The following is a 24807-nucleotide window of genomic DNA, read 5'->3' as shown; positions in this document are numbered from 1 at the left end:
GGGAGATAGGGCTTCTTTTTTGCCGAGACTGGGTATGAAGGTTAGTTGAAATTTTCAAGTGAAGGATACAGTAAATGCAAGGCTGTAAGGCGCCAGAAAGTGAATGATCGAGGCTCATTAGACCAGAGAGGCCAGAGCACAGGTTATGTATGAGGGATGAAATGTTTCTTCAGGCCTCAGTGTAAATGGTTATTTGTCAAACTAAGCCCTTTGGGTTTAATTATGTAGACAGGAGGGAGCTATCCAAGGTTCTTAGGCATGATTGGATAATCTTGTTTGAGAAGAATGAGGTGGTGTTGGTGGTGGTGGTGGGGAGGGGGGCGGGGTGTGCGGGAAGGGAAGTGTGGAGAATGAACTGGATGGAAAAACAGACAGGGAACTCACATTCCACTGAAAGGATCTAGTTTATAAGGTGTTGAACTAGAAAGGGTCAGTGGGGTAGGACAAGAGGGCACCTGTGTGCAAAGAATCACTGAGATGGAATGAACAATATTGGGTGACTGTAATAGGGATGAGAAGAGGGGAGGGTCCCTAAGGTAATGCTGAAATTTTTGGATTGGGAAGCTAAATGGGTAGTTATTGCTAATAGTGACTGAGAATATTGGAGGAGGATCCTACTTGGAGGGAAGAGGGAAGGAAGAGGGAAAGGAGGAAGTGGGATTGGGGCATGTTGTTTTTGAGGTGCCCTCCAGATGTTCTGAGAAGCTTCTGGCAGCTGGAAATACTGGTTGAAATTCAGAAGTAAATTTAAAGCGCTCACTATAGATTTGAGTGTTTTCCTCTTCCCTGACTCCTACTATGACACAGATGAGCAGAGTTTTGGGATTTGCTAAGTTAGGGCTGTTTTTTGGAACTGGTGGGCTCAAATACCACTCTTTAAAAAACATTATTATTTTATGAATAGGTAACCCATGTAGATGATTCAGAATTCAAAGCTACAAAAGGGTACACACTGTGAACACTGAGTTTCTTTCTCTCCTCTGCCCCCTCGACACCCACTTGCTCCTCCCCAGAGTAGCTGGCCCCAGTTTGCAGTGCATCCTTCCAGAAACACACTATGCAGACAGAATCCTCTTGAATCCTTATGTGTTGCAAAGTCCTAAGTGCCTCAGCAGCCACAGTTTGCATCGATGGGACAGTACACTGGAAGCGCCATTTCCTGCCCAAGCACTTCCACAGGCATTGTTCTGCAATGAAATCCCATTTCCTCGATTGAAAACCAACAAGAGGGCAGATTCTCCAATTTGTGAAGTGCAGCTTGGCTAATGCCTCTGGTGCTTGTACTTTGCTTCCAAACAACTGCCTTCAATTGCCGAGCTGTTGCCGTGGAGGCAGCGCTAATGAGACAAAGTTGACCCTTGGAGACGCAGGTAGAAAGGAGAGTGAAAGCAACAAAAGACATTATCTGAAAAAGGAATTCTTCTTTTTCCTTTTCAGTCTGTGTAGAATGCATTTTGGTGTCATAGCTTTCAGCACACGTTGGGTTTTAAACATGTCTTTGGCCTGCGTTTGCATTTTAGACTCTGGATTCTCTCAATCTGGCCAGAGAATGGAACTTGAATTTAAGAAATGATGCCAGGTTGGATTGGTTTCCTGGGGGAAAGTTTTCTGGCCTGGAGGACAATAGAGGAAGTCCTGGAGAGTCAGGGACTCCTGCTTTTCTTGGTGGGAGGAGGGGCTTTCTGTGTGCTTCTCCCTGGATTGAAGGTGCTGCTGCTGGTGGAAGTAGGGACACCCTCTTGGTCTTTCTCTCTTTAAGCAGCACCCGAGGCAGTGGTTCTGCACTTGGCTGTTGCATAGCTGCAGGCTTTGATCAGCTGTGATCACAAGCAACTTTGTCACTAATTGAGTATTGAAATTTGCAAATGATTTCCTTTAAAAAGTCAATTGGGTCAAATTCAAGGTTATTCCAATAATAGCATCCCTCTCACTCAGTGAAATGAGAGGGAAAGATCTAGAGTTCCTAGGTGTATGGGTGTGTGAGCATCACCCAGCCTGTGGGTAGTGGCAGAGCAAAAGTTTGAGAAGCCCCATTATCTCCTGGCTTCCTTTTTGCCTCTCTGTGCCATATTGCATTCTCTGGCCTCCTCATCTTCCCTTAGGGCACGGTTTCCCAACCTCAGCACGATTGATATTTTGGGCCAGACAATTCTTTGCTGTGGGGAGCTGTCCTAGGATATTTGCCAGCATCCCTGGCTTCTACCCACTAGATGTCCCGCAGATATGACAACCAAAAAATGTCTCCAGATATTGCCTAATGTCCCCTGGGGGTCAACATGGCTCCCAGTGAGAACCACTGTTCTGGAAGAAGAAATCTGACAGGTCACATTAACACTGCTGCGCTGTCTGCTAATTATTACACTTCTTCCTCTTAGAAGCAATCTCTAGGCATTGTTTCCTTCTAAAACACAAATCTGAATGTAGCTTTCCCTTGTTTAACCCTGTTGGTTCCCTGTTAATACAGGGAAAACATCGGATCTCATTAAACCATGTCTTCTGCTTTTCTTTCTGCCTCTTCTAAACCTTATGCTCCCGCCACACTGACTTCTCCACATCCCCATGAGCCTGCTGATTCATGCCTCCATCCCTCGCACAGGTGGCTCCTTCTGCTTGAATGCTCTGGTAAAATCCTTTCATTCTCTAGGATTAAAGCGCAGCCTCAACCTTCTCTGTGAAGACTTTTGTAGGCAGAGCTAGATATTCCTGTGGCACTTGGCCTTACTTCTATTTCAGTGCTTACAACACTGCATGGTGATTGTTCATGCGTCAGTCTCCTTCCTAAGGCTGTCATTAGCTCAAGGCCAGCTGGCGAAGGCAATACAGAAACAAGTAAAAGCTGAGTCCAACGTGGGCTGGAGCCATGAGCAGCACCACCACCGGGATGTGCCAGGTTCGAGATATCCTCAGATCCCAGATCCTCCTGAAATCTGTGGAGCGAGGGAGCGTGGGGAGTCCTGGGGACACAGTATGTGGCAGTCGGGCCTCTTTCTGGAGGGCTACAGCCCTATTGGTGAGTGGCCTCCACTCACCCCAACAGCTCAACTCTAACTTCGGGGATCGATGCTGGACATCCCTCTATGAATAAGGCACTTTTGCACTTCAGTGTCTTCGGGCAAAATCATGAACCTCTAATGGTGGAAATGTAGATGCCAGTTGAAGCTATTGGACCACTACTTGAAGAACAGCCTTCTTTCCAAATCACGCCCAGCAACGGGAAACCTGTTTTGCTCATCTATTTTGTTTTTGGGATAAAGTTAGTTTCAGAATGAAGAAGTTGTTATTCATTGTGAAGCTGAAGAAGAGTTGGGAAAAGCAATGGGAAGATTTCCCCCACCACCTGTTATTAAAATGAGAGAAAGAGAAGGAGAGAGGGAGGGAGGTAAAGAAAAAAGAAAGCCCCCCAACCACACCTCACATGGTGCTAAAAAAATGTACATTTTCTTCTCTTTTGGGTAACTAACCTTGAATATGATCCCACCCGAAAGGCAGGGAAGCTCATTGCCTCACGTTTAAAACCAATGCCACTCTGTGACACGATCTAAGTTACATTTGAACTATTCAAAATACTGTGTCACGAGGTAATTCTACGAGATTGGCAACTTCTGCCCAACATTAGAGCAGGTCCCTAGAGGACTGTCATGTGGATGGATGTGTTGTCCGTGTCTGACGTGGGTGGGTGCCCCTCCCTCAGGGAGGAGAGTGGATCAGACATTTGGGAACACGTCCTCATTTGTCTGTAGAAGCTTCTTGCTGGAGGGTGGTGATGCTTCAGTTTAGGAAAGTCTTGGGCATCCTGGGAAGAGAAGAAAGTTGTAGGCTGGGCTCTTTCTCTCACTCCCTGGTCTGTTGGGGCCTGGTCTGGCCTCTAACACCAGGCTCTGGTCCTCAGGGGGGTGCTTTGAATTTCAGATGCTCTATTTATCCTACTCTTCCTAGCTCTGCCTTGGTTCATTTGCTTTTTCTTCCCTTGGCACTTCCTTCTAGGGGATCTGTGGTCTCTCATCTTTGTGGTTCCTACAGACTTGTGCTTTGTGTGAGGTGGATGTTAAATAGTTGCCAACTGAATGTTCATTGTGCACACGTACTTGGGTATACTCTTTGCAATTATAACTGGAGTCCTGATGGTCAGTGGTATCTTAGCAATGCAGCTCTTTAATTAGAAACACAGTTTAATGAAACCATATTTTCCTAAGGCCAAATTTCATGCTTTCCTTCAAAGCTTAATGGACTGACTGAGGTCTCTGAAATGAAGGGGGTAGGACAAGAAGACGCTATTTTCTAATGTATTACTCCTATATATATGTAGGAAACTCCAGCCTTGTTCTCTTCAATACAGGTCAAACCCACTCTGATCTAGATTTCTGGTTGGAGACCAGAGGTTACCAGATGCCTATGATTCTCTACTGATGCCCTTTGGAACATAAAACATTGCCCAAGGCAGTGTTGAAATACACATCCATACCACAACCCCTTACCCCTCGTCTATTGTTCAGGGAGAAGCAACTGGGAATTTAAATATAAAATATGCTTTTTGACATCACTTCTCTGAGGTTGAGTCAGTACAATATTTGTCTTTCCAAAAGAGCTATTGCAATTTTGCACTAGAAATCCCTTTTTAAAAATGCTTGAATGAAAACATTTAAAAATATTCATTCCAGTTTACATATCAGATGTTGAGCTTAACATACTAGTAACAAAAATACTAGTGTACTTGGCTCAACATAGCATAAACTTACTTCATTGAGGAGTTCTAAATTCAAGGCTGCAGTGGGATGCCTGCTTATTCAGCCCATCTGATGTGGGCGTATCGTCTGCTCATTCCTGGTGGGTCACTTTTCAAACCAAAGAGTAAACTAAGTCTACCCTTAGGAAATAATTCAGGGCACTAGTGACTAATATGGCAATGTTTATTGCATAGTGCAACTAAATGCCTTTGCATCAAGGAAAACCTTTCTTGCTGCAGTTAGCGTTTTTAGGGCAATTAATGTTACTTTATTAAATATAACTTTTAAAGTTTAAAAAAGGGTTTGCAGTCAGGTGCTTTTTCTTATAATTGCCACCATGTTTCAATTTTACAAGAAAAAAGTGAATTATTTCTGACACTATTTTTCATCTCTTTTTGAAATAAATTAGACGAGTTTTATGCCTAGCCCTGCTCATTAGAACAGAACACCTTCTAAGACTGGCAGGCGGTGCCATTTCCTTCCTTTTCTTGCGGCTCAGACCTTAGTCCTCATTTGTTAAGTAACAATATCAGTAGGTAAAGACACAGGCTTTCACATTTATAAGGGTTAGCTGCTCCTCTGTTGATCGAACAGATGCCTCTCACTAGGTCTGTAATGAGAGGAAAACATAGGATCTTTCCTTTCCCAACTTTCCCTGCGTGTTGACATCTGAGAGACTGGGTCTGTGAACTTGTCTGATTTAAGCCCTGGCTATCCTGGGTTTTTTTAGAATCAGGCCTGGCTGGCTGAGGTCAAGGCTGGGCAAGGTCTTACTGCAGAGCCGGGAAGATAAGCCAGAGCTTCGTAGACTTTAACCTTCATTCCTAGGAGCTCTGTTCAGCTTAAACCTGCTCCTTCCCGTGGGACACCTGAGCCTGAGCCAAGCTTCCTGCCCAGCCAACTGGCTCCCTCCACAGCGCTACTTTCATTGTTGCTGCTCAGGATTGCAAGCAGCATTCCTACCACGATTCTCAGAAAATGGCATGTTCCCTAAAAGCCGATCCCATCTGGCCTCTCTTTCCTGCATTTTAGCCCAAAACTCATAACCCCAGCATCACAGCCATCTTCTCCCTCAGGAGAAGTTTGGTTGGGGCTACACCCAGGGTCAGTTAAGATGTTTAAAGCCCTAAGGCCTAAAAATACTGTCATCTCTTCTATCTTTCAAATCAGATAATTTCAACAACAGCAACAGCAGCAGCAATATGTTTTTATTGATTTCAGAGAGGAAGGGAGAGGGAGAGATAGAAACATCAATGATGAGAGAGAATCATTGATTGGCTGCCTCCTGCACTCCCCACACTGGGGATCGGGCCTGCAAACCAGGCATGTGCTCCTACCAGGAATCAAACCATAACCTCCTGGTTCATGACCTCCTGCCGCTCAACCTCAGTCACACCGGCCAGGCAGCAATATATATTTTTTACTATTAATAATAAACAGGCATATATCAACTATTATGTGCTAGGCACTATTTTAAGTGCTATAGGTGGATGAACTCAATATAACAACCATTTAAATTGTTACTATTATTATTGTGGATAATATTATTGTTTATGGATGAGGAAACCATAAGAAAAGTTAAGTAACTTGCCCAAGGTCACACAGCTGGTAAGTGACAAAGTCAGGATTTGAACATAGGAGGTAGTGCCCACATCTGTGGGAATAAGCACTGATGTATGTGACACAGTAGTGCTAAACAGAAAAACTCAAAACTCCTATGTGTGCTGAAGCTAAATAGCTCCTTTCTTGGCTTTCTAATTACCAATTCTGTATAAGATAGTAAAGTGACACTTTCTTATTTTAATTTAAGTGGCCCTGCCTTGCCAGAACCCCAAGTACTGCCTGTGCCCATGGGGTGGTCTAGCGCTATGCTGACCTGTCCAGTCTTTGGTCCAACTACTCGTCTTGCTAGAAGCATACCCTCTCCTTTGACCTTCACAGGGCCCTGTTAGCTTGCCCCATTTACAAAGAGGGGGCATCTCCTGTTTCACTGGGAAGAAGGAGGGGCAAGTGCGTCACTACCGTGTAGTAACCCCGAGGGGAGGCTGCTGTGTCCTCGTCCTTGGGCAGAAGGACCTAGGACTTCATGCCCCCAGACCCAGGCCCCTCTATCAGCTCTCTGTATGACTGGCAGCAAATCACTTAGCCTCCCAGCGAGAGAGATAATGAAAGAACGCTTTGATCTTTGGAGAGGAAAAGCTTTGTATTAATACCAAGTAGGTCCACTCTTACTTGGCACCTAAATTCACGTGGCGGCTGATTTGCCTCAGAAATTCCAGTGCATCCTCAGTTACAAGCCACGTTCCTAGCCCCGGACTCCTGTTTTCAGTCATAACATCGTGTCTAGTTTTGCCAAGTGCCTAAAAGCAAAAACAAGACTTTTTACAGAGACTTTTGTCTCAAGAGCTCCAAGCAATCTAACAATGGACATTCTATAAAAACAAAACAAAACAAACACCCTATACATTTTTAAAAACCTATGCATTTTTCAAACCAAATTTGTGCCCTACGTGCCTGCTGGAGTCCTGTTTTTGTTCTTTTAGGACTAATTGGGAGTGGCTTGGGATAAAGCTTTCAAATAATGTTTAAAATTTTTATTTCTTGACAGATTCAAAGCAGGTTACCTTTTTCCCGCTGTTCCAAAGATTTGCCTTCCTTGTGTGATGCCTGTAATCCAAAATTAGCTCTCGTAAGCACCCACACCTACGTCATAATTCACAGTCCCTCAGTGTTACGCTGTGGGGGAGGAGCTCACTTACGTACCTTCAGCTGTGGGAGACGGAGATGACCTGGGAGACATATTTTCAGGAATATTTGCATTAAAAAAAACCCCTCACCCGAGGATATTTTTCCATTGATTTTTAGAGAGAGTGGAAGAGAGAGGAAAAGACAGAGAGAAACATCGATGTGAGAGAAACAGATTAGTTGCCTCCTGCATGCACCCCGACCAGGCCTGGGCTGGGGAGGAGCCAGCAACCGAGGTACATGCCCTTGACTGGAATTGAACCCGGGACCTTTTAGTCTGCAGGCCGACGCTCTATCCATTGAGCCAAACCAGCTAGGGCAGGAATATTTGCATTTTTAAATTGCAAGTTCAGAAGAAGCAATTCAAAATGATTGATTTTTTTTTTTTTTTTTAGGCAAGGAAGCGTTAGCCACTGTTCATCCCCTTCACTACTGTGTAGAGAATGACATCTATTGACAGGCACAGGGGCCACCACAAAGGAGAAGGAAAAAGGGACCTGATATTTCCCACACACATTCTGTCCGTTCAGTGGGACTGTCACCATTTTACAGATGGCAACTCCAAAGTTCATAGAAGTCAGGTGTTCTCCCTGTGGTCACACAACTAGGAGATGGCAAAACCAAGGTAGAGTCCAAAGCCCTGTGCGACACTGAAAATTAGGAACACTATAGTTGGGTTTCACTTTACCTCCATAGGGAGCAGCAGAACCCTGGCATCACTGCTCTATTCAGTTGAGTTCAAAATGTAGCCCTTGGGCATCTATGATGTGCCAGGCTTTTCTGAGCACTGGGAACCACAAGATGAACATGGCATGACCTCTCTCCCAGAGAAGTTTACTGCTTCTTGTTTAAGCGATAAAATATCCCCCCAAAGAGCAAAACTTAGGGCAGTACAGTAGACTTCGGTGTAAGTATAATTGAATGTAATATGATGAATAATATATAACTTGTTGGGAGCTTATGTTTAATGCATTATCTTACTACACTGTTTAAGAACTCCAGGAGATAGCGACCCTTACAGTCTCCACTGTATAGTTGAGAATGCAGTACACTATGGTAGAGAAGTGGCTATTTAAAATGATTAATTAAAATGAAATAAAACTATAAATGTAGTTCCTCAGTAGTGCTAGCCACCTTTCAAGTGCTCAGTAGCCACCTTTGCCAAGTGGCTACCATACTGGATGATAGAGATGCAGAATATTTCCATCATAGAGGAGATGCTATGCCCATGTCCTCAGCAGGAGGTCCTATTGCACAGCCACCTCTGAGTCATTTGCCTTGGGAGGGATGGACTTAGGTCTGACTCCAGGGTATTAGCTTTTAACCATTATGTTATATTGCCTCCTTAATACAGGGTGTCCCCCCAAATGTATACACACTTTGAATAATTATTAATTTCAGTGGGTTAAATCTGAAAAGAAAGAAACATCAATTGAGCTATCAGCTGTTATGTGTGTATACATTTTTTGGGGACACCCTGTATGTTGTGAAATTTAGGAGGGGCAGGGAAAGTATTAAAAGTCTCTTATTTCTTTAAGAAATAAGTAATAGCTGAGATGGTAGGGAACTAGAGACATTGAAAGTTTTCCTTGCAGTGTTTTCTTTTTTCTTTTTTTTAATGTGTGTGTGTGGTACTTGCAAGAACTGGAGACTTTCTTTCACTGGTCAGGAAAGTTAGGACTTGCTGTTTGAGCTTTTATGGAAACACTAGAGGCCCCATGCACGAAATTTGTGCATGGGGGGGGTCCCCTCAGCCCAGCCTGCACCCTCTCCAATCTGGGACCCCTTGGGGGATGTCCGACTGCCAGTTTAGGCCCAATCCCGGGACTGGGCCTACACCAACAGTCGGACATCCTTCTCACAATCCTGGACTGCTGGCTCCTAACTGCTCACCTGTCTGCCTGCCTGGTCGCCCCTAACTGCCCCCCCTGCCAGCTTGATCCCTCCTAATTGCCTCTGCCTGTAGGCCTGATCACTCCTAACTGCCCGCCCCCACTGGCCTGGTTGCCCCCAACTGCCCCTCTGCTGGCTTGGTCGCCCCTAATTGCCCTCCCTGCTGGCCTGGTCACCCCTTACTGCGCCCCCCCTGCTGGCCTGGTTGCCCCACGCAGCTTGCTGTTCAGTGTTTGGTTGTCCCTCACTAACCCCCCTGCCGGCCCGGTCGCCCCACACAGCCTGCTGTTTGGTCATCTGTCTGGTTGTTTCAGTCGTGACAGCCCCTGGCTTTTTATATATTAGGATAAGGTGACTTTTGCTAAGAGTTACATTCAGAAATGCCTTATTTCCTGTTAAGCCTCAGTTCCTAACATAGTACCTGGTCCATGATAGTCACACAGTAAATGCTCTTGAACTAAATTTCAAAAAAGACAACTATAGTATTTTCTGCCAGTCTCAAAAGAATTATAGTGCAGAAGAGTAACATCAGTGGCCTTACTTACAATTCCTAAAGGGAAAAAAGTAAATAAGACTTTCTCCGGGGCAGTATTCAGGTGCTCGGATTCATAAAAAGAGGGTCACATAGGTGTTTATCTACACTGTGATAAGGATAAAAGAGGGAATGATCATAAGGGCTGCCTATAAACTGGCTTGGATTATATAGTGCGGTATTTAAACCTAAGCTAAAGAATCTCTGTATACGGCTCCAAAGCAAACACTGAAAAAATTTTTCTCAATACGAAATGAATTTCTGTTATCATCTCCTTAGTGCAGTGAAAACAAACCAAGTCACCCCCTTTCCAATGCATCCGGATGTGTTATCCCAGATGACTTGCATTTACTCACCAAAGGTTGTGTGACAGCTGAGAAAAGTACCCTATTTTGGCTCCCAGCTCATCTTCTTTTTATCATCGTGAACGCCCCACCCCTTGCACCCCTCTTCCTTTCTTTCTCTTTGTGACATAGCTACGTGTTGGCTTCCGTGTCATTTAGAACAAACAAAACCTGTAGAAATATGGCTTAAAAGACAGTCGTGCAGATTTGGGATTGGCAGCCAATGTTGGATGCTCACTCATGGCTTCTTAAAGGTTTTAATTTACGGCAGGAATTGAAAGAAGTGTTCAACACATCCTTCGTAGCTGGGGGAGTCAGCTTTGGAAAGCGATAAGAGGGAAAAAATGCCAGGCTCGTTTTGAATTTAACAACCAGGACCCTTGTTTCCCGATGCAGCAAAATGATGGCAACTTTCTGAGAATGACTTAAGGATTCCCTGGAGGCATTTTGCCCAGGCCCCTTTGCAGGCCCATTTCAGCAGGCTTTAGAGTCCTTCTGAAGGGCTTATCAGAGAAGATTCCAATTTAGAGCAGCCAAAGTTTAGTGTTTGATATCAGCTCTAGCTTTTCGTTCTTTTTCTTTTCTTTTTTTTTTGGTCAAAAGGAGACATGATGTTTTACAGTGTTAACAGTTTTGAAAGGCCCTACATTTTCAGTGAACAGAGCGCTATTGTGTAAAGGGCTCTGACAAGCATTATTCAGGCGAAAATACATCAAAGGAATGTGAGTTAAAAAGAGAAAAAGTTTGCCGATGTAGAGATTGGAGGCAGCATGTGCTGACAGGTGCAATTATGGCCAAATAATTGGACCTTTTAAGAAGGATCTGGTGAGATAAGGCAAGAGCTGTGGACTCACATCAGAAACCTGTTCATAATTAGACACTCAGGGGTCCAGCTGTGGATGCCGTCACCGAGGCAGGGAACTACTTTACCTGCAGGACATGAAAGCTGTCGCACTTTGTAAAATCGGGTGAAATAGCATGACTCAGCCCAGCGGAACTGAACTGAGGTGAAGGCTGGAGAGAAGGCTTGGTCTCCCCGCTCAGGCTCCCAATAGTCCGGAACCTCTTTCAGCCCTGAGAGTTGTCGTCAACCTAGCGTCTAAGTCCTTCAGTCTCAAAGACATTCAAGAAAATGTCAACTTCTCAGAGCTAATGAATTGCTTTTATTAGTTAACATCAAAGATCTTTCCACTGCAGTTTCCTTGGTCTACACCCCGAAAATTATCAGAAGACACTGGGATAGAGAATAACCTGGTGTTTCTTTCTGAGAAAGTTCCACTGATGTCAGAACAGGTAATCATCTTCTTTCTGGTGTTAAAATGTGGTGCTCACAGCCTGGCTCAAGGACAAGCTGGTTCCTGTACGTACCGCCTCTCCACTGGCTGGGGGATCCCAGCGGCAGTCTTTCGCCAGGTCTCCGCCTGGACACGGGGCTGAGAGAGGGCACAGAGGAGAGAAGTCCTGAGCGATCATTTCTGCTTCTAATGGGGCAGAGGGCTCCCCTCACGTGCCATTAAAGCTCCTGTTAGACATCTTGCTTCAGGCTTTCATTTTTTTTTTCTTTTGAGAGAGAGAAAGAGAGAATCATGGATGTGAGAGACATTGATCAGTTGCTTCCCAAACCACGGCCAGGAATTGAATCTGAAACCTGGGCATGTGCCTGACTGGGAATCGAACTCGTGACCTTTTGCTGTAAGGGTTGATGCTCCTACAAACTGTGAGCCACACTGCCCAGGGCCAGGCTTTCACTCTCAGTGAAACAATAGAACTTAAACTGCTGGATTGTATGATTTTTTTTTCTTTCAAGTTTATAATTCCTCTTCTAGGTATAGTTGGATTACCTTGCCATTGTAATGCTATTAAAGATGTCTAAATTGGCTGTGAGTTACAGGTTTCTGATAATGGTGCATTAACTTAAAATCCAGGTGACAGCTCTCTTTCTACCATAGAGAACTAACTCCTTAGTGTCTCGGGATCTCTTGTATTTCCCTTGTTCTCTCCTTTCCAATCATCAGCTTTTCACTTTACTTCCTACCTTTAGACTACATTAGGATCTAGGTCAGTGATGGCGAACCTATGACACGCGTGTCAGAGGTGACACGCGAACTCATTTTTTGGTTGATTTTTCTTTGTTAAATGGCATTTAAATATATAAAATAAATATCAAAAATATGTCTTTGTTTTACTATGGTTGCAAATATCAAAAAATTTCTATATGTGACACGGCACCAGAGTTAAGTTAGAGTTTTTCAAAATGCTGACACACCAAGCTCAGAAGGTTCGCCATCACGATCTAGGTAGATGGAAGGCTGCTTGCTGCAGCAGCTTCCTCAAGTACATAACGAGCTCAGAAGTAAATCCGGTACCGCACCAAGAATTCACCAGCGCAGTAGGCACAACCTCTCCTATGCTCACATTATGAGCACTTAGCTCTGTGCCTGGCCCACAGCAAGCATTTAATATGTGTTGGCCGCAAAAGTTAGTTTTGTTTCTGCTCACTTTGCTTATTTAGACCGTGAGCTAATACCAGTATCAGTATGTCCCTGGAGTTTGACATCTGGTCTAATTTTGGAGTGATTGTTGTCACATTTTCCTGCCTGGATCAGTGGGATGCTTTAGTATTTACAGTGGTGAATTCAGATTTATTCGGGGGCGGGGGAGGGCACTTGGTCCTAATTCCAACAGTGGTGCAGACAGCATGACCTTTTAAAAAACTGATCACAGGCGTGAGTCTATGGGGTCCACTCCTAGCATGGAAGTATTAGACATTTAACTGAATCAAATACACACAAAGGAATAATTAGCTACCTGGTGACCTTTCTGTCACCTCCTTTCATTATTCTCCGGTATTAATGATGTGGTTCTAGTGAAATTAAATTTGGGCAGCTCAAAAGTACATCCTCACATTCAGCTTCAATTTCAGGTACTAGTTGCTTGAAGCTTGCTAGCAGAGCTCCTAGCATCATCAGTTATGAATTGGGTCTCCACTCTGGCTGTGTCTCATTATCATCCAGAAAATTAAAAAAAAAATGTAGATGTTCAGCCCTGGCTGGTATGGCTCAGTTGGTTTGAGTGTTGTCCTGTACACCAAAAGGTTGCAGGTTCAATTCCCGGTCAGGGCACATACCTAGGTTGCAGGTTTGATTCCCCATTGGGGGGCGTATGGGAGGCAACTGATCCATGTTTCTCTTTCTCTTCCTCTTCATTTCTCTCTAAAATCAATAAAAAACATATCCTTGGGTGAGAATTTAAAAAAATACAGAGGCTCAGGTCCCAAAGAGTCGACTTGAATTGGTGTTAGGTGGGACCCATTCACTGGTATCTTTAAAAAGGCTCCTCAAGTAATTGGGAGGGTTGAAGACTACTGAATAGTTGTACAGTGGGGCCTTGACTTAAGAGTTTAATTCGTTCCGAGACTGAACTCGTTAAGGAGCTCGTTAAGGAGCTCGTTAACTCAAATTACTCTATCAACTCAATGCAAAAAATCGGCTGAGAGACAGCTGGTATCTCAAAAAACTCGTTAGTCGCGACACTTGTAAGTCAAGGCCCCACTGTACAAGAGACTTTGGATATACTGACTACATTTTTACTTGTGCTAACTAACTTGGTTTAACTCTCCTCCTCACAAACTAAGGCCCACCTCCCTTCTCATTTACTCTACAAATACAAGTTAGAATGATAGGACAGAAAGAGCATAGCTTTAAGGCAGATGATTTCAAATCTTGTCTCTGTCTTTTATTAAGAGTGACCTTGCAAAGATGCTTACATTTACTGACTCTTAGCTTCCCCATTTGTTAGGTGGGAATAATAAGACTTCTTTGTAAGTGAAGGTTAAAGTAATAATGTGATAGAAAAACATTTTGTACAGTACCCAGCACACAGTAAGAACTCAACATATGCTATCTTTCCTTTTATTTCTTTCTGTTTTTATTTTCTTTATGGGTAAAACGAGAGGCTTGGTCCCCAATTCTTTGCCTTAAGCATTGTGATTAGAGAAAAAAACAACACATATTATTCTCCACACATTCAGCTTATGTGCAAGAAGAAAGCTTTTGGCACACAGTTGACAAAGAATGAATTTGGAGTTTCTTTTAGTATCATGTCCACATATGTCAATTGGCTGCCCTTTCACTTGATGTGTCTATGAAGTGGCTGGCCAGTGGGGATGTGGTTTCAGTTGTGGGAACAAGATTTTTTGATTGAGTAATGCCATCTGTTTTATGTGGGCATCAATCTTGTGTCTTTGACCACCATTCACTTGCTTCAACCGCATAACCACCCAACCTTTATACTTGTAATATGGTGGTTGCACCTGGCATTTATATTATGGCACCTGTTTGATGTGATACACTTCAGAGGAGCCCAGGTGAAATCAGGAAACATCTTTCAATTACTACCTGGCTAATTGGTTTTTGTAAAGAAAATAAAATATTGCTGCCTCTTGATCCATTTCCAGAGAGGCATAGGGGACTTTGTTCCAATATAGTGTGGTTTCAGGAAACAGTCTGTGATTCATGGAGATGACTCAGTAAGTCATCTGCCTTGATAAATTGTGACACATACTGCCTTTGCCTGGTCATTTGGCTCCGAATGGAAGCTCAGGCAAATGAGCAAGGCTCTAAGCTTCTTTTATTACTTAGTTCAGGTGAGCCAAAGCAGAGGGCTAGGAAGGTCTTGCATTCTGTAGGCTCAAGGGAATTGCTTGTGTTATAGGCAGATAAATTGACTATGGGGAAAGCCACTTTGATGACGACAATATGATCCTCTGCTGTTTCCCAGAGCCTGGCAAAATGTAACATGAGATGCAGTGCAACTGAAGGGTTAGGAGCAAGAATTTGGAAATCATAACAAGCTGGATAAAACCACATTTTGGTTTTATCACTACCTATAGCAAGTGTCAGCAAGCTTTTTTTCTGTAAAGGGCCAGCTAGTAAATATTTCAGGCTTTGTGGGCCATATGATCTCAGTCACAACTACTCAACTCTGCTGTTTTAGTCAAAAGGGGTCACAGACAATACATAAATGAATAAACATGACTGTTTCCTAATAAAGCTTTATTTACAAAAACAAGCAGTGGGCCAGATTTGGTATATGGCTGTAGTTGGCTCACCCCTGAGCAACAGGATCTTGTACTAATAAGTTACTTTAATCCTCTAAGTTTCTCTTGAGGATTAAATCTACACACACACACACACACACACACACACACACACTAGAGGCCCAGTGCATGAAATCTGTGCAGGGGCGGGGCTCTCAGCCCAGCCTGCACCCTCTCCAATCCGGGACCCTTCAGGGGATGTCCAACTGCCGGTTAGGCCCAATCCTGTAAACCGGCAGTTGGACATCCCTCTCACAATCCAGGACTGCTGGCTCCTAACTGCTAACCTGCCTGCCTGCCTGATTGCCTTGGGCCCCCCTGCCGGCCTGGTCACCCCTAACTGCCCTCCCTACCAACCTGGTCGCCCCCAACAGCCCCCCTCTGCTGACCTGGTCACCCCTAACTGCCCCCTCCACCAGCCTTGGTTGCCCATCACTGCCCCCCCCCCCGCTGGCCTGGTCACCCCCAACTGCCCCTCCTACCAACCTGATTGCCGCCAACTGTGCCCCTTGTTGGCCTGGTCGCTCCTTACTGCCCCCCCTGCCAGCCTGGTCACCCCACGCAGCCTGCTGCTCAGTCATTTGGTCGCCCCTTACTAACCCCCCTGCCAGCCTGGCCACCCCACGTAGCCTGTTCGGTCATCCATTCGGTTGTTTCCGATATGACAGCCCCTGGCCATATATATATGCACTTGGTGGGTGGGAGGTCCCTCAGCCCAGCCTGTGCCCTCGCGCAGTCTGGGACCCCTCGGGGGATGACCACCTGCTGGCTTAGGCCTGCTCCCTGGAGGATTGGGCCTAAGCTGGCAATCAGACATCACTCTGGCAGCCTGGCAGCCCTCGGGGAATGTCCCCTTGCCAGCGGGGAGCACACCTAAGCTGCAGTTGAACATCCTTAGCGCTGCTGAGGAGGCAGGAGAGGCTCCCACCACCACCGCTGTACTGGCAGCCATCAGCCTGGCTTGTGGCTGAGCAGAGCTCTCCCATGTGGGAGCACACTGACCACCAGAGGGCAGCTCCTGCATTGAGCGTCTGCCCCCTGGTGGTCAGTGTGTGTCATAGTGACCAGTCATTCCCAGTCTTTCTGCTATTAGGGTCAGTTTGCATATTACCCTGTTACTATATAGGATAGAGGCCTGGTGCATGGGTGGGGGCTGGCTGGTTTGCCCTGAAGGGTGTCCCAGATCAGGGTGGGGGCCCCGCTTGGGTGCCTGGCCAGCCTGGGTGAAGGGCTGATGGCTGTTTGCAGCTGGTCACACACCCTTCAGGGTGGGGGTCCCCACTGGGGTGCCTGGCCAGCCTGGATGAGGAGCTGATGGTTGTTTTCAGGCTGGCCAAGCCCGCTGGCGACTGAAGCTCCCAGCCTCTCCTTTTTTTCTTTTTTTTTAAATTCTGGGATTTATTTACCTTCTATAATTGAAACTTTGTTGCTGATCCAGCTCCAAGACCACGGCCTGCTGAAAGCAGGTATCTGGGGTTTGTTTAGCTTCTATAATTGCAACTTTGTTGCTTAGAGTGGAGCTCAGAGCTCGGCTGCAGCAGGGAGGAAGCTTGGCTTCCTCCATCACTGGAGCAAGCAAGCCTCCTGCTCACTTCAGCTGCGTGGCTGCCGGCCACCATCTTTGTTGGTGGTTAATTTGCATATCTCGCTGATTAGCCAATGGGAAGCATAGCGGAGGTATGGTTAATTTCAATCTTTGTCTATTATTAGATAGGATATATATATATATATATATATATATATATATATATATAAAACACTTATGTGCTTGATATAAAGTAAGCACTTGTAAATAATAGTCGCTAATATTTTACTAAAAATATTATATATCATAATTTAAGATGCCATTAACTGTAAGGTACACCTGGATTTCAGAGTTGCTAAAATGTGATAAAAGTCTTAGAATTGATGAAATTAACAGAAATTAATTAGAGTAACCATAGCAAGGTTATGTTTAGAATTTTAAGTCTTGTTCTACCAGTGATAGTTAAAGCTTCTAGCATAACATTTCTTTGTGATGTTTTTCTTGTCAGAGACACATGTCATGAACTTCTGGGACATGTTCCACTACTAGCGGACCCCAAGTTTGCTCAATTTTCACAAGAAATAGGCCTGGCGTCTCTGGGAGCATCAGATGAAGATGTTCAGAAACTAGCCACGGTCAGTTTATTTTCAACTTAAAAACCTGTTCTACTTATGTTCATTTGTAAGGTAAGGAAAGCTTTAGAGTGATCAACTATGGATTTTAAGCAAAGATGCTGGATAGGGCATGGTGACTTTATCTTCTCCCGTGTTGTGTTCTTTTGAAGCAGGGTGCTTATTAACCATCCACATACTTGTGTTTGATTCTTCCCATTCAGGCTTTGGCTAAGTAGTAAATCTTTTAGTTTTGCAGGTCATGCATAAGGTCTCTGTCACAACTACTCAGCTCAACCACTATGGTGCAGAGGCAGCCACAGTATGTCAATGAGCGAGAATGGCTGTATTCCAAGAAAACGTCATTCACAAAAGCTGGTGGTGGGCCAGGCTTGCTCTGTGTGCTGTATTTTTCTGACTCTCATTTTCAATGTTGATTTCCTAGAAATATTAATAATAGTAAAAGGTATACATTTATGGTGAAGCAGGGGTTGTGCTTGGGATTATGTCTTTGATTAGTTGCTATGGTTGTACTCAGACACAATTTGAGTCAGCATTTAGAAGTTCAGGCTAAACAATTATTGTATGTACAAAACCAGAAAATTTTTATAGATGCTATGGTCTCAACAAGGTTCTTCTCAAAACATGCAATATGAGAGGGAAGGTGTAGTATTGGCAGCTATCTTGAAGATGCTGATGAGCCAGATCTGACAAGTTCATGTGACTTATTTTAGCCCCATTTCAAAGAGATCATAAGAAAGAGCAAGCTTGGCAAACTCACTTACCTACAGGGACTAGTCAGGTAGTCTAAATGAGCAAAGCTCCAAGAGAAAGAAAAAAAATGGGATCTTAAGTTGTGTGTATTTGATACAGAAACACATGTAGGGCATATTAGACATGCAAGAATATTCTTCACTTCCACTAAGAAATAAGTTTTTTCTTAGACTTCTTAAGACACACAGCCCTTTCAGTATATCTTTTGTCTCCTACTTTTTAAAAAAATATATTTTATTGATTTTTTACAGCGAGGAAGGGAGAGGGATAGAGAGTTAGAAACATCGATGAGAGAGGAACATCGATCAGCTGCCTCCTGCATACCCCCCACTGGGGATATGCCCGCAACCAAGGTACATGCCCTTGACTGGAATCGAACCCGGGACCCTTCGGTCCGCAGGCCGACGCTCTATCCACTGAGCAAAACTGGTCAGGGCTTGTCTCCTACTTTTGATAGAGATATGGGAGCTGGCAAATACTTCTCTACTAAAAGAGGAACAGCACTGCAAAAGCCACACAGTTGGTGTAGTGTAGGCATGAACAGGGGTTAGTGGGGACTCCAGTGCACTTCGGGAGAGCATGCGTCTTCTATAGCAGAAGGCTGGTCCTCTTCCCGCTCATGGCTACCAGATGGAAATGCAGGCTTTTGTGTTGCCAGACCTACACATTTTTGAGCGAGACTGGCAATCTAGATTTCTAAATAGAATTGAATGATTTTTAAAATTTGGCTCATAAAAAATCTACCATTTTGAGCTGAGAAAAATTTATTTGTAGACCAAATCAGGTTCTTAACTTTCCAATTTGTCACCTTTGCCCTAGGGCAGTGGTCGGCAAACTGCGGCTCTTTGGCCCCTTCAGCGTGGCTCTTCCACAAAATACCGACTTCTGCACATGGGCCACGAAGTTTCAATCGCACTGTACGTGCGCGCCCCCATGTGGTATTTTGTGGAAGACCCCCCCTCAAGGGGCCAAAGAGCTGCATGTGGCTTGCGAGCCGCAGTTTGCCGACCACAGCCCTAGGGAATGTATCTCATTTATATTGACTATCTGTTTTGCTGCATAACAAATAACCCCCAAACTTAGTGGCTTCAAACAATGAACATTTATTACCTCACTGTGTTTGTGGTTGGGACTTTGGGAACAGCTCAGCTGAGTGGTTCCTGCTCAGGGTCTCCCCTCTGGTTGCTGTCAAGATGTGGGCCTGCGATTGTCTGAAGGTTTGGGATCTTAGGCCAAGATGGGTCACTCATGTGGCTAGGAACTTGTAATGCCTTTTTTGACTTGATCTTATGCTGTTCACATCAGCCATATTATATTCATTAGAAGGGACCCACTCCTGCCCACACTCAAGGGAGGGGAAATTAGGCTTCACATTTTTGGAAAAGGAGTGTCAAAGTGTTTGTGGATATATTTTAAAAACTATCACACATGAGTCCTGTTATTTAATTTTCAAATCTTGGATCTGGGTTTAAACTCCACATTTTGCAATCTTTTTCCCTGCCTTTTAAATTTTCCTTGAAATTTTCTGCTTTCAGCCTTTGACCTCCAACAGCTCTTTTTTTATTTTTTTTAACAGCTCCTTTTTTTGATCAGGGATCAATGTATTGCTTACTCGTCTGACTCTAAACAGCCACAAACTGGGAACTGGGATTTAACTGCCAGGTTGTGTGTGTGTGTGTGTGTGTGTGTGTGTGTCTAAAGAGAGGAGGAGAAAGACTAAGGTAGGACTTGATGAATGTCAATGAAAGTGGATCCTAGTGAGTGAGTGATCTTTTTTCTTAAAAGCAGTGATAAGAAAGCAGTTTGATTGTTCCTTATTTTTTACACTCCATCAAATGATGATTAATTAATTCCATCCTTCAAACTAACATGTACAAAGAACATGACATGGTCCCCACTTTTCAGACCTTTATAGCCTATATAGAAAAAAAACCACAAGATTTTTCAGAGGAGAGAAAGTTTGTACTGAGTCTTGAAAGATGAGAAAAAAGCCAGCCAAGTTGTAGAGAGGAAAAGGGGGAATCCTATATAATAAGAGAGAAATATGCAAATTAGTTCAGGACATCATGACCAGCTCAGGAAGCTGCGTCACGACCAGCTCAGAGCACGCCCCCAGCCCCAGCGGACACACACCACACACCAGGGCTGCGGACGGGCTCTGAGCGGCTAGGAGCCTGCCCCCAGACCCGGCGCTACCCAGCTCCGAGGCCACTCCTGCTGGGGGTTTGCAGGCAGGCATGCTGTGCAGCCTGCCCTGGGAGCAAGGCCCCTGGCGGGAGTGTGGCACTGCCCAGCTCCAAGGCCACTCCCACGAGGGGTTTGCAGGCAGGCATGCTGCGCCGCCTGCCCTGGGACCAAGGCCCCCAGCGGACCAGCCCAGGGGGGCATGCTCCAATCCGCTGTGGCCAGACTGTGGCTTAGGTCCGCTTCCCTTGGGGAGCGGGCCTAAGCTGTCAGTAGGACATCCCCTGAGGGCTCCCAGACTGTGAGAGGGGGCAGGCTGGGCTGAGGGACACCCTCCCAGTGCACGAATTTTGTGCACCAGGCCTCTAGTAGAAGGATAGTTTCAGCTGGAATAAGAAATCTCTCTGGTTTGGGGGCTCAGCAGGGAATGCCTGTTCCCCAGTTTTGAGGGCCATACTGAAGCCCAGGGTAGCCTTTTGTGTTCACTTTCTGTTGCTGCTGTAACCGATTATGCATGGCTTAAAATGACAGAAGTTTATTTTACAGTTTCATAAGGTTAGAATTCCAATATAGTTTTCACTGGGCTGAAGTCAAGGTGTTGGCAGGACTGTGTTCCCTTTGAAGGCTCCAGGGGAGAATCTGTTTCCTTGCTTTTTCTGGCTTCTGGATGTTGCCCACATTCCTTGGCTCATGGACCTCTTCTTCCACCTTCCAAGCCAGCATGTTGCATCTTTTCTGCCTTTTCTTCCATTGTCACATCTCTCTCCCACTGACTATTGCTGGGAATGGCCTTTTCCTTGTAAAGACTGATATGACACATTGGGCCCATTGGATAATTCATGCTACCCTTATCATATCTACAAAGTTAACATATGTAAAGATTCTGGGGATTAGGGCATGAACATCTTGGGGGGCATTAGTCTTCATTTCTATTTTGATATTTATAAGAAAAAAAGCTAATGTATGTACCTTGAAAACTATTTATTAGGGCCAGTAAATCTGTCGGATGATCAAGCTTCTTTTGGAACTTACCTTTCTTAGCATGATTCCAATACCCTTGGCTGTGGATCGCGCGCCTCTAATAGCTGAAAACACTTTCATCTGTTAGAGAGCATTAGGTCATTAATCATGTTCCTCTCTCTCTCTTTCTCTCTCTTTTTTTCATTATCCTTTCCCTGGAATGTACCTGCCTTTCTGAAATAGCCAATCAAGTCAACAGACATTCTTTAAGAGGTTAAAGAATCTCAGGTACCACAAAAAAGGGATTAAGTAAAAGACTGAAGGTAGTTCTTGCTTCAAAGAACTAACACTCTAGTACACAGAAATACAGAACACTCCAAGTCAGTGTCAACTTTTATTGAGATACATGAGCAGATATGTAGGAGAAGTGGGTTTAAGGTAAATCTTCTAAGTGTGTGTGAGTTCTGAGATTGGAGAATGGAATTCAGAATGGGAGCAGGGGCCAGCAGAGAGGGTCTTCACTGTATAGGAAGTGACTGGTGACAGGTGAGGGAGGATCAACGATCTCCCAAGGGAGCCAACCTGCCCAGAATCTTGCAGTTTTTTTTAAAAAAAGCAATCAGAGTGTAAACTTGCAAAAGACTTTCACCTGGAGGACTTTGGGTCTCTTCTAAATGCAGTGGAGATTTGGGGTGGAGAGGTGGTGTCTCACCATGGTTTTGCCTGATCTTGCTGGTATTTCTCGTTTCCCCATATTGCATGAGCCCCAGCCAACTCTCTTTGGTTTCCCCTCTCACAAGCTTCACAGTTCTTATCCTTTCCAATTTTAGAGATTGCCCGCTTACTTTGAACAGTGTTTTGCAGACCAAAGAGAAATTTGGAAAGCCTTTTCAGTGTGACTGGAGGCTCTGGAGCAGCGGTTCTCAACCTGTGGGTCGCGACCCCTTTGGGGGTCGAACGACCCTTTCACAGGGGTCGCCTAAGACCATCGGAAAACACATATGTAATTACATATTGTTTTTGTGATTAATCACTATGCTTTAATTATGTTCAATTTGTAACAATGAAAATACATCCTGCATATCAGATATTTACATTACGATTCATAACAGTGGTAAAATGACAGTTATGAAGTAGCAACGAAAATAATTTTATGGTTGGGGGTCACCACAACATGAGGAACTGTATTAAAGGGTCGCGGCATTAGGAAGGTTGAGAACCACTGCTCTAGAGGATAGACTCACAATTGAGGGGGTCAGGACGATTTTTCCTGAAATGATGCTAAAACTTCCTTTGACTTCTCGAACCACATGCCATCCCTCAGTTAGAACCAAAGTGAATAAAAAACTGCTGGAACGTGGTCTGAAAAGAAAACACAGATTTCAGCCAGGCAATTTCAAAGTAAACCCCCGGAATAAATAACCTATCCAATGACATGCATATTAATGACCCTCAAGCCATAGGCGAAGCTAGAAGCCCAATTTAATGACCCAATTGCAAAGACTAAGAGATTAGAGCTAAGGTCTCACGAGGAGGGGTACAATGTCCAGTGGTGGGGGATAGTGGTGGCTAGCAAGCCCTCTTAGCTGTCCAGATGAGAAATGGAGGTATTATTAGCCGATTTCCTCAAAGTTGTTCCCATTAAGGCCCCTGAAGAAATCCTAGAATAAAATGAGATGAGATGTACCAAAGAAGAAAAATCCATAGAGAGGGCAAATGGAAAACGGCGGAAATCACTTTATGCAGACCAACGAGACAGGCCATATTACTCTCTTACTCTAGGTGAGATTTATATTATTAATGACTTTGTTTATATTGTGTCTGCTTTTCCTTGTTTCGTGAATTTAAGCACTGATGAAAAAGAGAGTCATGCCCGGTGAAAGCAGACACTTAATAACTTTCTGTGATGTGCTGTCAACGAATCTACCTAAGGAAGAAAACAACCCGCACTAGGACTAATTGGCACCGCCAAACTCTGTCTTTTTCCCGCTGCTTTTGAACTTCTGGGTCTGATTTCAGAGGGACCAGGCTATTGCCTGGAGCTACTGCCTTCCGTTGCTATATTTCTGCCTGTTATTTATTTTGACATTTTAATAATGCTCAGCTTTGAGAATGAAGCTATCTCCGCTGTTTTATGTGGGCAATGGTTTCTACGCCCTGAGAACCATTTAAATGAAACTCTTTTGTATCGGAAGAAATTGATGCTGCTGCTTGGTAAATGTATTTCAAATGAATTGTTATACATGTAAATAATTTGCCCTCTGGTGGGTAATGAATAAGGCCACTGGTTTCGGCAGCTGCACTCTTTTCATGCTCTTCATAGCAGTCCGGGGTCTGTGTGTGACAGATATGCAAAAATCCTCTCAATAAGGGCTGTGTAGAGTGTGCTATAATTTTGAGACCAGCCATTTCCCACTGTAGTGCTGGCTTAAGTGGATTTAATAGATTAGTGTCTTCTCTAAAGGTTGTAAATGTAAATGCCTTAGGGACCAGATGGGTAGCAAACACGTGTGAAACAGCCTGATATAAGATGAGAAGGAGTATTGGAGCCTGTGGAGAACTGGGGAAGGCCCATTACACCTTCCAATTCAAAAATTAAAACAAGACTAAAGCTCTTTGGCTACACATTATGTCTGCAAGCTGAAACATATAGGCTCTCAGTTGCCAGCCCTTGTATCTAGAGTATCTAGAGCTAGATTATATGCTAGACTACCAGCCCGTCCTAGATTCATCTTCATATCATATTGAACATTCTCAGTGCCTTTTTGCTGGACAATGGCAATTTTTTCCCCAAGAAAAGATGGCTATTACAGTGTTCACTAGAAATAAGTATCTCAGTGTTGTTTGAATTATAATTTATACTTTTAAGCAGTTGTAAGCAAGACTGTCATACATATATGTTGAGCACGTATCAAAGATTGATTTAACTCAATAATGAGAGAAAAGCAGGGTGGTCAATCCGGCTCTGAGAGGAACTTGGGGGATTGAGACTATCTAGTCGCTGAAAGAAAGAATCCTGGAATAAGGTGCAAAATGGCTTCTGTTTTACAGGACAAGAAACCGTAACCTTGAAGTTATCTTTTCTACCAGGCAGAGATCATTTACGTGTCTAGTGAATTAAAATAACGTGCAACTTATCAATCTTCACAAGGTAGCATCTAACTCACAGCATGTGGGCCCTGATCAGTAAACAGGAAGTCAGACAAAGGTTATGTAGCTCCTAGATCAGTACTTTTTTTCTGTAATATAAAGTAACCTAGGGATCTTGTGGAAATGCAGATCCTGGGCACACAGAATGCAGCCTGAGGTATGATGGCACTTCTGACAAGATCTCAGATAATGCTGATGCTGCTGGTCCAAGAGGAGCCGGAGACCTGTTAGACAGGTGGGCCGGTTTGACAATGCTCACGTATGTCT

General features: G+C 44.3%; 1 protein-coding gene across 1 annotated transcript in view; it reads left to right on the top strand.

Moving 5' to 3' along the window:
- Positions 1-24807, top strand: part of TPH2 (tryptophan hydroxylase 2) — a 96358-nt gene that overhangs the window by 42412 nt on the left and 29139 nt on the right. Inside the window, exon 8 of the mRNA XM_006095454.3 lies at positions 17370-17496. Coding sequence (XP_006095516.1) covers positions 17370-17496 — 127 coding nt within the window. The remainder of the gene's footprint in view (positions 1-17369; positions 17497-24807) is intronic.

This window comes from Myotis lucifugus, unplaced genomic scaffold, assembly GCF_000147115.1.
Source record: "Myotis lucifugus unplaced genomic scaffold, Myoluc2.0 scaffold_156, whole genome shotgun sequence".
Lineage (NCBI taxonomy): Eukaryota > Metazoa > Chordata > Mammalia > Chiroptera > Vespertilionidae > Myotis > Myotis lucifugus.
The sequence above is the reverse complement of the archived record's forward strand: the minus strand, read 5'-3'. Positions and strand labels throughout refer to the sequence as shown.